Source organism: Giraffa tippelskirchi, chromosome 10 (assembly GCF_054371585.1).
Source record: "Giraffa tippelskirchi isolate mGirTip1 chromosome 10, T2T-mGirTip1v1.2.pri, whole genome shotgun sequence".
NCBI lineage: Eukaryota > Metazoa > Chordata > Mammalia > Artiodactyla > Giraffidae > Giraffa > Giraffa tippelskirchi.
In genome coordinates, this window is record NC_137284.1 from 29,251,174 (window position 1) to 29,264,479 (window position 13,306).

The 13,306-nt window shown below is 40.1% G+C and overlaps 2 protein-coding genes and 1 pseudogene across 12 annotated transcripts in view; 2 read left to right on the top strand and 1 right to left on the bottom strand.

The window, feature by feature from the left end:
* Positions 1-4,620, top strand: part of LOC145524731 (uncharacterized) — a 29,342-nt gene extending 24,722 nt beyond the window's left edge. Inside the window, exon 2 of the mRNA XM_081537546.1 lies at positions 4,419-4,620. Coding sequence (XP_081393672.1) covers positions 4,419-4,550 — 132 coding nt within the window. The 3' untranslated portion in view covers positions 4,551-4,620. The remainder of the gene's footprint in view (positions 1-4,418) is intronic.
* PAK1 (p21 (RAC1) activated kinase 1) overlaps positions 1-13,306 on the bottom strand; it is a 276,797-nt gene that overhangs the window by 236,196 nt on the left and 27,295 nt on the right. The window lies entirely within an intron of this gene.
* The window catches only part of LOC145522429 (dynein axonemal light chain 1 pseudogene), a 28,023-nt pseudogene continuing 26,363 nt past the window's right edge, over positions 11,647-13,306 (top strand).

Consider the following 13,306-nt stretch of genomic DNA (forward strand, 5'->3'; position numbering starts at 1 on the left):
GACTGCAGGAAGAAATAATTAAGATTGCACACATGTGTGTGCACACACACAAACACATAAACCAAAAACAAACAAACAGTGGTCTCCATTGTTTGACCTGCTGCCAGAAACACTAGGCATGGAAAGACCAAGAAGCAGTTACCCAGACTAATCCACAAAGCAAAGCCCTAAATAACAACTGACTAAGTGAAGCCTAAATAGGTTTTCAGAAGCTTCAGCTGAAGGCTTCAGTCAGCAGAAGCATGGATCAGGACAGTCAAGATTTGAGAAGAAATATACGCCAATTAAACTCATGGCCATTATCCTGGGATACCAATACCACAAATCTGATTTTAATCAATGTATAGCAAAAACCACTACAATACTGTAAAGTAATTAGCCTCCAACTAAAATAAATAAATTAATTTAAAAAAGAAAAGAAAGAAAAAACCCTCTAAAACAAAACAAACAAACAAAAAAATGTCCTGCTTACTAAAAAAATATTTCCCTGTCCTTCTTGAGTGTGTAACACATTGAATGGCTAGTACAAAAAGAGTTAAAGCCAGGTTTAAGTGGGTTGTCTAAATAATGAATTAAAGAGAGAAAACATTTCTTGTCAGTAATCCCTGAATGTCATCTCTAAAGGCCTTAAAATATAATGAAAATTCATAGACTATTAGGTAGCTGTTAAATGTCATCATTAGGAAAACTACATAGAAACATGGGTAAATGATCCTTAAATAAAGTTGAGTGAAAAAATTAAAATATAAAGCATTTGGAATTATAATAGACTGTAGTCATTAAGGGTTTACAATTGAAATATATATACACGTATGGGTGGGCTTCCCAAGTGGCACTAATGGTAAAGAACACTCCGGCCAACACAGGAGACATAAGAGATATGGGTTCAATCCCTGGACTGGGAAGATGCCCTAGAGGAGGGCATGGAAACCCACTCCAGTATTCTTGCATGGAGAATCCCATGGACAGAAGATCCTGGCAGGCCAGTCCACAGAGTCAAAAAGAGTCAGACATGACAAATGACTTGGCACGTACACATGCATACACATATGGGTATGAATTAAATTGAGATAATTGTATTAGGATATGAGATTTGGGATGATATTTTTTATTTTTTTGAAAATCTTCTTTGGTATTATTATAGCAATTTATCAATTAAAATAAATACAATCAAAGAATTAATTCTAAAAGAAAAATGAAGTGATGAACACCCAAATTACTGCTGATTTCTGTCTTTCTTTTTTGAGTTACCCATTCTCTCTTTTTTTAAAAAATTGAAGTATAGTTGATTTACATTGTTGTGCTAGATTCTGCTGTACAGCAAAGTGATTCAGTAATACATATACATATTCTTTTTCATATTCTTTTCCATTGTGGTTTATTACAAGATATTGAATACAGTTCCCTGTGCTATACAGTAGGACATTTTAATCTATTTTATATATAGTAGTTTGTATCTGCTAATCCGAAACTCCTAATTTATCCCTCCCCCACTTCCCTTTTGGTAACCATATGTTTATTTTCTTTTTTTTTTTTTTTTTTTTTTTTTCTTCATATGTTTATTTTCTATGTCTGTGAGTCTGTTTCTGTTTTGTAAATAGTCCATTTGTATCATTCACATATCATATAGTGAACGTCATATCATATAGTATTTTTCTTTCTCTGCCTGACTTAACTTAATATGATAATCTCTAGATCCATTTGCCATGCTGAAAATGGCATTATTTCATTCATTTTTATGGTTGAATAGCATTCCACACAATTGACCTTTTTTCTTTTATGCTTTGTCATGTGCCAAAATTTATGATGGGAAAGCACTGACAGGAAATTTGACTTCTATAGAAAACAACAACAAAGAAATCACTCTGAAAACTTAAAAAAATTTTTTTAATCAGAGAAAATGAGAGATTCGTGTTCAAAAGCTTGAAAACTTAATTTAAAGCACTACTCATTTCAAACATATGACATGAAGGGTCTCTGATGTCCCTTCAGCTATCTGAGGGATTTTCACACGATGCCCACAGTGTGGTGGGGAGCTCTGTATCTAGAGTACAGCTCCACCACTTTCTAGCTGTGTCCTTGTGTGGGTTCTCAGTCACTCAGTCATATTCGACTCTCTGAGACCCCATGGACTGTGGCCTGCGAGGCTACTCTGCCTATGGAATTTTCCAGGCAAGAATAGTGGAGCAGGTTGCCATTTCCTACTCTGGGAGATCTTCCCAACCCAGGGATGGAACCCATGTCTCTTGTGTCTCCTGCATTGGCAAGCAGATTCCTTACCACTGTGCTACCTGGGAAGCCTTGTGTCCTTGGTCAAGTTATTTAGGCTCTCCAAGCCTTAGCATCTTCCTTTTAAAAGTGGAGATGTATATCAGTGCAGTTCAGGTGCTCAGTCATGTCCGACTCTCTGTGACCCCATAAACCGTAACATGCCATAAACCGTAACATGCCAGGCCTCCCTGTCCATCACCAACTCCCTGAGTCCACCCAAACCCATGTCCATCAAGTCGGTGATGCCATCCAACCATCTCATCCTCTGTCATCCCTTTCTACTCCTGCCCTCAATCTTTTCCAGCATCAGGGTCTTTTCAAATGAGTCAGCTCTTCGCATGAGGTGGCCAAAGTATTGGAGTTTCAGCTTTAACATCAGTCCTTCCAATGAACACCCAGGACTGATCTCCTTTAGGATGGACTGGTTGGATCTCCTTGCAGTCCAAGGGACTCTCAAGAGTCTTCTCCAACACCACAGTTCAAAAGCATCAATTCTTCGGTGCTCAGCTTTCTTTATAGTCCAACTCTCACATCCATACATGACCACTGGAAAAAGCATAGCCTTGACTAGATGGACCTTTGTTGACAAAAGTAATGCCTCTGCTTTTTAATATGCTGTCTAGGTTAGTCATAACTTTCCTTCTAAGGAATAAGCATCTTTTAATTTCATGGCTGCAATCACCATCTGCAGTGATTTTGGAGCCCAGAAAAATAAAGTCTGACACTGTTTCCACTGTTTCCCCATCTATTTCCCATGAAGTGATGGGACCGGATGCCATGATCTTAGTTTTCTGAATGTTGAGCTTTAAGCCAACTTTTTCACTCTCCTCTTTCATTTTCATCAAGAGGCTCTTTAGTTCTTCTTCACTTTCTGCCATAAGAGTGGTGTCATCTGCATATCTGAGGTTATTGATATTTCTCCTGGCAATCTTGATTCCAGCTTGTGTTTCTTCCAGCCCAGTGTTTCTCATGATGTACTCTGCATATAAGTTAAATAAGCAGGGTGACAATATACATCCTTGACGTACTCCTTTTTCTGTTTGGAATCAGTCTGTTGTTCCATGTCCAGTTCTAACTGTTGCTTCCTGACCTGGATACAGGTTTCTCAAAAGACAGGTCAGATGGTCTGGTATTCCCATCTCTTTCAGAATTTTCCACACTTTATTGTGATCCACACAGTCAAAGGCTTTGACATAGTCAATAAAGCAGAAATAGATGTTTTTCTGGAACTCTCTTGCTTATTCGATGATCCAGCGCATGTTGGCAATTTGATCTCTGGTTCCTCTGCCTTTTCTAAAACCAGCTTGAACATCTGGAAGTTCATGGTTCATGTATTGCTGAAGCCTGGCTTGGAGAATTTTAAGCATTACCTTACTAGCATGTGAGAAAAGTGCAATTGTGCAGTAGTTTGAGCATTCCTTGGCATTGCCTTTCTTTGGGATTGGAATGAAATATATAACACACTTCATAAGAAGGAAGATGCTCATTTCATGAGAAGGAAGATGCCTTCTTCATAAGACAGTGATAAGATTTAAATAGGCTAACAGGTGGTAAAAAATCCACCTGCTGATGCAAGAGGTACAGGAAACACTGGTTCAATCCCTGGGTCAGGAAGATCTCCTTGAGTAGGAAATGGCAACCCATGCTAGTATTCTTGCCTGGAAAATCCTGTGGAAGGAGCCTGGCAGGCTACAGTCCAAGGGGTTGCAAAGAGTCAGACACGATGAGTGACTGAACACACATGCACACAAGACTTAAATAATATATGGCAAGTAAAGCAAGTACCTAACACCTTGCCTGGTAGGCAGTCCATGACTAGTAAGTGCTAGTTCCCTTGTCTCTCCATTCCATGCTCATAAATCCATCATAAAAAGCTGGACCTACCTGTGACTAAGTTAATTACCAGGTCATTAATAATACCGTTTCCCACTTATTATCTGCCTACTTGGAGCTTCAGGGCCTGGCACATGGTGGGTTCCCAGTAAAGAGATGTTTAATGGATAGAAGGATGGATAGTTTAATTTCTGTCTTCAGATTCCTAACAGAATAGATATTGATTGTTCTGTATATTTCTAAAGAATACAATTGAGACCAGAAAGCACAGTGATAATCGTTCTTTCTTTCTTTCTTTTTTTTTTTTTGAGCAGAAAAAAATTGGTTTGGCTAAGCAAGGATCTGGCTATTGGAGAGGAGGCCTTGAAAAGAACAGAAGTACAAAGGAGGCTTCTCTGAGCAAGACACATACTCTCCAGGTCTTTGGACTTTGCAGTCAAAGCTAGAGTCAGTTTCACAAAATCAAGAAGAGTATTTTAATAAAGCTGTCCAAACACTGAAGTGTGTGCCAAGTCACTAAATCTTGTCAGACTCTTTGTAATCCCATCATTGACTGTAGCCCACCAGACTCCTCTGTTCATGGGATTTCCCAGGCAAAAACACTGGATTGGGTTGCCATTTCCTTCTCCAGGGGATCTTCCTGACCCAGGGATCAAACCTGAATCTATTGCCTTTTCTGCACTGGCAAGTGAATTTTTTTTACCACAGAGCTAACTGGGAAGCCCAAACACTGAAGAGGCTGCCTCAGAAACGATTGGTTCCTCATTACCATTCTCTGGGCTGGGAAGGATGTTGCCATGGTTGCTGTTATGTTGGAGAGGGAATTCTAGCTTTAGGTTGGTGATTAAGAAGAGAAAAACTCCTTTTAGCTTGAGGTTTTGATTTCATTTGAGACTCTACTGACACCTACAGGCTTATTTGTAAATACTACTACAAATCTGAGCCCAAGGAAAGCTCTCTCCCTTCTCAGTTCAAATTTTCAACTCTACTTGGGCCTACAGGTGCTCCCTGTCTCCAGATATTCCCAGGAGAGGAGTCTCAGCAAACTAAATATTATGATCATGCAACAGCACCATATCTTGATGCAGCTACAGGACCAAGACAGAAACATAGTTACAGGAAGTTCCTTCTCCTTCCAGCCTTAAGAAGAAAACAGGTCACACATGTGACCAAACAAGCTACCATGTGAGGTGGACCCACGAAATAGCTAATGTGGGTGGGTGGTCTTGAAAATTGAATAAATAAAAACATGAGGTGTGGACTTCCCTAGTGGTCTAGTAGTTAAGAAATCTGCCTGTCAATGCAGGGAACACAGGTTCAATCCCTGGTCTGAGAAGATTTCACAAGCTGTGGGGTAACTAAGCCCAAGTGCCACAACTACTGAGCCTGTGCTTTAGAGACCAAGAGCTGCAACTACTGAGCCCACCTGCCCTGGAGCCAGCGCTCTGCAAGAAGAGAAGCCACCACAGTGAGTATTCCACACATGGCAACTAGAGAAAGCCCACACATAGTCTGAAAACACAGTGAACCCAAAGACAGATAAATAAGTGAAAACATGGGTGGGAGGGCTCTCAGGGAGGGATTGACATGAGAACTGGTTCTTAATGGAGAAATAACACAGGAGAGCAAGGCAGAGTTGGAACAGATGGCAGTGAATGTGCTCAAGAGCCTGGACTTCAGACTCCAACAGACTCACATCAGATTCTGGCTTCTCCTCACTAGACATGACTGCAGCTAGTCTCTTAGAATCTCTGGCATCAGATTCTTCCTCTAACAGTGGGGATACTCATGCTTTCCCTGAAAGCTTGTTGTATAGATTAGAGATAACACATGTAATTTGACTTGCTTAGCTTGGACACATAATAAGCACTCCAATGGCAGCTTGTATTGCTGTGGATTTGACACAGGGGTGGACTTGGAGTGTCCAGGGAATATAATGTTAGACAATTTGACTGGGACAGAGTGACTATGTGGAAGCATAAGAAGTGAGCCTGAGGCATGTTATGTGCTAGACAGAACCTAAGACTAGAAGTTAGGAGACCTCAGTTTCACTTCTTGATCTCATTTCTAAGACAAGTCACTCTCACTTTCTCTGAGTCTCTCTTTCCCATATATGAAGTGAGGTGTCAGTCATTTCACTCCCTGGCTAAGTATCAGAATCATCTAGAGTGCTTTTAAAAATTCTAATGACCATACTGTACCCCAGAACAGCTAAATCTGAACTTCTGGTGCTGAGACTCCAGACAGTAGACTTTTCAAAAAACAACTTTATTGAAGTATAACTGATATACCAAAAATAAAGTACATATTTAATGTGTTCAGGGACTTCCCTGGTGGTCCAGTGGCTAAGACTCTGAGCTCACAATGCAGGGGGACCGGATGGTTCAACCTCTGGTCAGAGAACTAGATCCCATATGCTGCAACTAAGAATTCGCATGCTGCAACAAAGATTGAAGATACTGCATGCCACAACTAAGACCCAGTGCAGCCAAATAAATTAATTAAATAAAAAATACATATTTAATGTATTTAATTTGATTAATTTGGACATATGCATACACCCAATGGGGGCTTCCCAGGTGGCGCTAGTGGTAAAGAACCCTCTTGCGTAAGAGACATTGGTTCAATCCCTGAATCAAGAAGATTCCCCGGAGGCTGGTAAAGCAGCCCACTCCACTATTCTTGCCTGGAGAATCCCATGGACAGAGAGGCTGGGCAGGCTATAGTCCATGGAGTCACAAAGAATCGGACACAACTGAAGCCATGCATGCACACATGCATTCACTCATGATATTACTGAGGCTTCCCCTGTGGCTCAGCAGTTAAGAATCTGCCTGCCAATGCAAGAGACCTGGAGATGTGGGTTCAATATCTGGTCAGGAAGATCCCCTGGAGGAGGAAATGGCAACACACTTCAGTATTTTTGCCTGGGAAATAAGATCCCCTGGAGGAGGAAATGGCAATCCACTCCAGTATTCTGGCCTGGGAAATCCCATGGACAGAGGAGACTGGTGGGGTACAGTCCTTGGGGCTGCAAAAGAGTTGGACACAACTAAGTGACTAAACCACCACAACAACATAGTAAGTCTTGATATGTAGTTGTGTAAGTTCTCCAAATTATTCTTTAAAATGGCTTCCCAGGTGGCACTAGTGGTAAAGAATCTGCCTGCCAATGCTAGGAGACACAGGAGATGCAGGTTTGATTCTTGGGTCAGGGAGATCTCCTAGAGCAGGAAATGGCCACCCACTCCAGTATTCTTGCCTGGAAAATTCCATGGGCAGAGGAGCCTGGTGGGCTATAGTCCACGGGGCTGCAGAGAGTCAGACACAACTCAGCAACTGAACAACAACAAATGATATTAACACCAAGATAAAGGTAACAAACATGTCCATCACCTTTAAAAGTTTCCTTGTGACCCATTATTTTGTGCATGTGGTAAGAATATTAAACATGAGGTCTATCCTTCTAACATATTTAAATGCACAATATTGTGCTGTCAAGTATAGGTACTATGTTGTACAATAGGTCTCTAGAATTTATTCCCCTAGCATAACTGAAACTTACTCATTGAATAACTCCCTATTTCCCCCTTCTCCCAGCCCTTGGCAACCTATTCTAGTCTCAGATTCTACAAGTTTGACTATTTTAGATACTTCATATAAGGGGTGTTGAAAAGCAGAGACATCACTCTGCCTACAAACATCCATATAGTCAAGGCTATGGTCTTCCCAGTGATCACATACGGTTGTGAGAGTTGGATCATAAAGAAGGCAGAGCGCCAACTGATGTCTTCGAACTGTGATGTTGCAGAAGACTCCTGAGAGTCCCTTGGACTGAAAGGAGATCAAACCAGTCAATCTTAAAGGAAATCAGCCCCAAATACTCATTGGAAGGACGGATGCTGAAGCTGAAGCTCCAGTATTTTGGCCACCCTGATGCAAATAGCCAACTCATTGGAAAGGTCCCTTATGCTGGGAAAGATTGAGGGCAGAAGGAGAAGATAGCGTCTGAGGATGAGATGGCTAGATGGCATCACCAATGCAATGGACATGAACTTGGGCAAATTCTGGGAGATGGTGAGGGATAGGGAGATCTGGTGTGCTGCAGTCCATGGGGTCATGAAGAGTCAGACACGACTGGGTGACTGAACGACAACAATACAGTATTTGTCCTTATAATACTGGCGTATTTCACTTAGAATAATATCCTCCAGGTTCATCCATGTTGTCACAAATGGTAAGCCTCCCTTCTTTTTTAAGATTGAATAATATCTCATTCTATGTATATACTACATTTTCTTTGTATATTCATCTGCTGGTGGACATTTGTTTTCATATTTTGGCTACTGGGAATAGGGCTGCAACAGGTATGAGAGTGCAAACATCTCCTTGAGATCTTGATTTTAATTCTTCTGGATATACACCCAGAAAAGGAATTACTAGATAATATGGTACTTTTCAGGGCTTTCCATGTAGCTCAGTGGTAAAGAATCCACCTGCCAATGCAGGAGACACGGGTTCAATCCCAGGAAGATCCCCTGGAGAAAGAAATGGCAACCCACTCAAGTATTCTTGCCTGGAGAATCCCATGGAGAGAGGAGCCTAGCGGGTTACAGGCCATCGGGTTACAGGCCATGGGATCACAGCATCGGACACGACTGAGGATGCACATACCAATGGTAGTTTTATATTTAATTTTTTGAAGAATCTTTAAACTATTTCCCATAGTGTAATAGCTGGATCATTTAAATTTCCAGCAACAGTGTATAAAGGGTTCCAGTTTCTCCAAATTCCTCACAAACACTAATCTTTTGAGTGGTTGTGTTTGTTTTTCAGTAGCCATCTTAACAAGTGTGAGGTGATATCACATTGTGGTTTTTTTTGTTTGTTTTTGCTGGCTTTCTCTAGTTGTGGTGAGTGGGGGCTACTCTTCATTGCGGTGTGTAGGCTTCTCATTCTGTTGGCTTCTTCCTCTGTGGAGCACAGGCTCTAGGTGCATGGGCTTCAGTTGTTGCAGCACACAGGCTCTGTAGTTGGGTTTGAGGGCTCTAGACGGCACTGGCTCCAGTAGTTGTGGCACACAGGCTTAGTTGCTCTGTGGCCTGTGGAATCTTCCCAGACAAGAGATGGAACTTGTGTCCCCTACACTGGCAGGTGGATTCTTATCCATTGTACCACCAGGGAAGTCCCTCATTGTGGTTTTGATTTGCTTTCCCTGATGGTTAGTGATGTTGAGCACCTTTTCATATACCTTGTGGCCATATACATGTCTTCTTTGGAGAAATATATTTTAAAATACTTTCCTATTTTTCATTTGGGCTATTTTTCTGCTACCAAGTTGTAGGAGTTTCTTGTGCATTTGGGATGCTAACCTCTTACCAGATAAATGGCTTGAAAATATCTTCTTACATTCCATGGATTGCCTTTTCACTCTTGTAATTATTCCCTTTACCATAAAGAAATTTTTAAATATGATGCAGTCTCTACTTTCTCACTCCACACACAAAAATAATTAAAAGGGATTAAAGACATAAATGTAAGGCCAGAAACCATAAAACTTCTAGAAGAAAACATAGGAACTACACTTTGTGACATCAGTCTTAGTAATATCTCTTTGGATATGTCTCCTCAGGCAAGAGAAACAAAAAATAAACAAATGTGATGACACCAAGCCACAAACGTTTTGCACAACAAAGGAAACTGTAAACAAAACAAAACAACAGCCTACTGAATGAGAGGAGATATTTGCAAATGATTTATCTGATAAGGGGTTAATGTTCAAAATATGCAAAGAATTCATACTACTCAACATCAAAAAAGCAAACAACCTGATTAAAAATGAACAGAGAACCTCAATAGGCATTTTTCCAAAGGAGATAGAAAGATTGCCAACAGGCACATAAAAGCATCACAAATCATCAGGGAAATGCAAATCAAAATCACAATGAAATATCACCTTACACCTCTCAGAATGTCAACATCTATTATCAAAAAATCAACAAATAACAAGTGTTGGTGAGGAATGTGGAGAAAAGGGAATTCTTGTGCACTGTTGGGAATGTAAATTGGTGCAGCCACTTTGGAAAACAGTATAGAGGTGTCTCAGAAAACTAAAAATAGAAGTACCATGTATGGAGAAAGGAATGGCAATTGGAGAAGGCAATGCAATCCACTCCAGTATTCTTGCCTGGAGAATCCCATGGACAGAGAAGCCTGGTGGGCCACAGTCCAAGGGGTCGCAAAGAGTCAGACATGACTGAGCGATTAACACTACTACTACTACCATATAATCCAGCAATTCTACTTCTGGGTATATATCTGAAGAAAATGAAAACACTAATTTGAAAAGATATATGCTCCTCTATGTTCATTGTAGCACTATTTATAATAGCCAAGATATGGGAGCAAACACAAGTGCCCATCAGTAGAAGAATGGATAAAGATACAGCAGAAAATTTTTTGTTGTTCAGTCTCTCAGTCATGTCCAACTCTTTGTGACTCCATGGACTGCAGCATGCCGGGCTTCCCTGCCCTTCACCATCTCCTGGAGTTTGCTCAAACTCATGTCCATTGAGTTGGTGATGCCATCCAACTATCTCATCCTCTGTCATCCCCTTCTCCTCCTGCCTTCAATCTTTCCCAGAATCAGGGTCTTTTCCAATAAGTCAGCTTTTCCCAGGTGGCCAAAGTATTGGAGCCTCAGCTTCAGCATCAGTCCTTCCAATGAATATTCAGGGTTGATTAAATGTATCTGTTGGTTAAAGTAAAGTCTGATGCTGTAAAGAACAATATTGCATAGGAACCCGAATGTTTGGTCCATGAATTTAGGTAAATTGGAAGTGGTCAAACAGGAGATGGCAAGAGTGAATATTGACATTTTAGGAATCAATGAACTAAAATGGACAGGAATGGGTGAATTTAATTTAGGTGACCATTATATCTACTACTGGAGGCAAGAATCCCTTGGAAGAAATGGAGTAGCCCTCACACAAAAGAGTCTGAAATGCAATTCTTAGGTGCAATGTCAAAAACAACAGAATGATCTCAGTTTGTTTCCAAGGCAAACCATTCAATATCACAGTAATCCAAGTCTATGCCCCAACCACTAATGCCAAAGAAGCTGAAGCTGAATGGTTCTGTGAAGACCTACAAGATTTTCTAGAACTAACACCAAAAAAAGATGTCCTTTTCATCACAGGGGACTGGAATGCAAAGTAGGAAGTCAAGAGATTCCCGGAGTAACAGGCAAGTTTGGCCTCAGAGTACAAAATGAAGCAGGACAAAAGCTAACAGAGTTTTGTCAGTCATAGCAAACATCCTCTTACAACAACAGTGGAAAATTGCTCAGTCATTAAAAAAAAAAAAAAACCAAACCTTATCATCTGCAACAGCATGGATAGACCTAGAGAATATTATGTTAAGTCAAATAAGTCAGAGAAAGGCAGACAATGTATGATTTCACTTATATGTGGAATCTAAAAAATGAAACAAATGAACAAACAGAACAAAACACAAACAGGAGTGACAGTAGCAACTGCCAGAATGGCAAAAGCAACAACAATCAAAGAAGCACTAGCCAGAGGGGAAGAGAAAACCAGCCAGAAGCCATCTGAAGCCAGAGATAAAGCTGTATGCCCAGATTCCCCCTATAGAGAAGATGGACGCATCTTTGTTCACACTTTCTAACTGTGAGAAGCTTTCACTGACTACAAACTGCATTGAAAAAAACTGCAAACCTGAATGACTTAAAAAACTTAAGAATATTGTCTTCAGGAAGAAACAACACAAAGAACTTAAATGAACTGGAAGTAGTAGGGGACACATTAGAAGAACTATGGATCTCCTACAATTTTATTGAGATGTTGAAAGGGACCCATGTAATGAAGAAACTGAAGATTCTCTACATGTCTAATAACCTGGTGAAAGACTGGGCTGAATTTGTGAAGCTGGCAGAACTGCCATGCCGAGAAGGCCTGGTGTTTGTAGGCAATCCCTTGGAAGAGAAACATTCTGCTGAGGGGAGCTGGATTGAAGAGGCAACCAAGAGAACACCCAAACTGAAAAAGCTAGATGGTACCCCAGTAGTTAAAGAAGATGAGGAAGAAGATAACTCACACTACGTTTTCCACTTTGTGTTAACTTATTTAAATGTCATAAGAATAAATAAGTTTTGTATAGTTGTCTATTTTAAAGATTCTGTGTGGGGCAAATGGTTCTTAAACCTCTCATTCCTATCTTTTATTCTCTTAAACCTATTCAGTGTTTCTCCACCACAACAATAACACCAACCTTATATATTCTAGTTCTCTTTTTAGAAACTATACATTTTCAGTTTTTTCTTCGGTCCCAGTTACATACTGCGTGGCCCCTTCTACTGAAACCTTTATAGTCTGGTCATTTTTAACAACAAAAGAGTAAGTGTGTTGCTTTATTCAGTTTGTTTAGATTTTTTTAGGCCAGGCATTTAATATATATATACCTAACTTTTGAATCTGTAGGTCATCTTTCCTGAAGGTCCATCTCTTTATGATTCAGAAGCACAAATGTGTCATGCCTTTGGTTTGGGAAGAGTTCCTCTTAGAAATACAGCAGCAGCCCTAGACTCAAGACACCAAAGTTGAACTGGAAAAGTTAGGGTGAAAAAAGGAAAAATTAGTACCTTGGTGGCCTTATAGCCCATGTTATATTTACTTATCATTTGTTCCACAAGTGTGTGCATTGTCAACTGGAATCTACGTTGTGTTGACCTGAACGTCCACTCAAGTCCTGCACACAATCAGCCAATTTTTCTGTGATTCAGGTCAGTGGTTAAAATGACTGTCATGATCGCCCCTTTGACAAATACTTTGGCCTTAGTACACATGTGGACCTGATCTTAGGCAAACTTTTTTGGTTTATTGTTCCTCATTTGTTAGATAAGGAAATGTATATAAGCAGTAGTTATATTTGAATTCCTAGCCTAAATGTTGACTATTCATAATTTTAAAAATTTGCCCTAATAACTTTGGTCTATTGACTCTCGTGTTGAAAAAAGTAATTGTTATTAAGGTATAGAATTTAAAAGACTGAATTTGGTACCTTTCAATAAGTCAAATTTAGTATTTCAAAATATATTTTTAGAAATGTTTAAGTTAAACAGCTCTAAAAATGAATTATGTAAATGGTTGTGGAAGGAAAAGAGATGTCTCATTACAGAATCCCA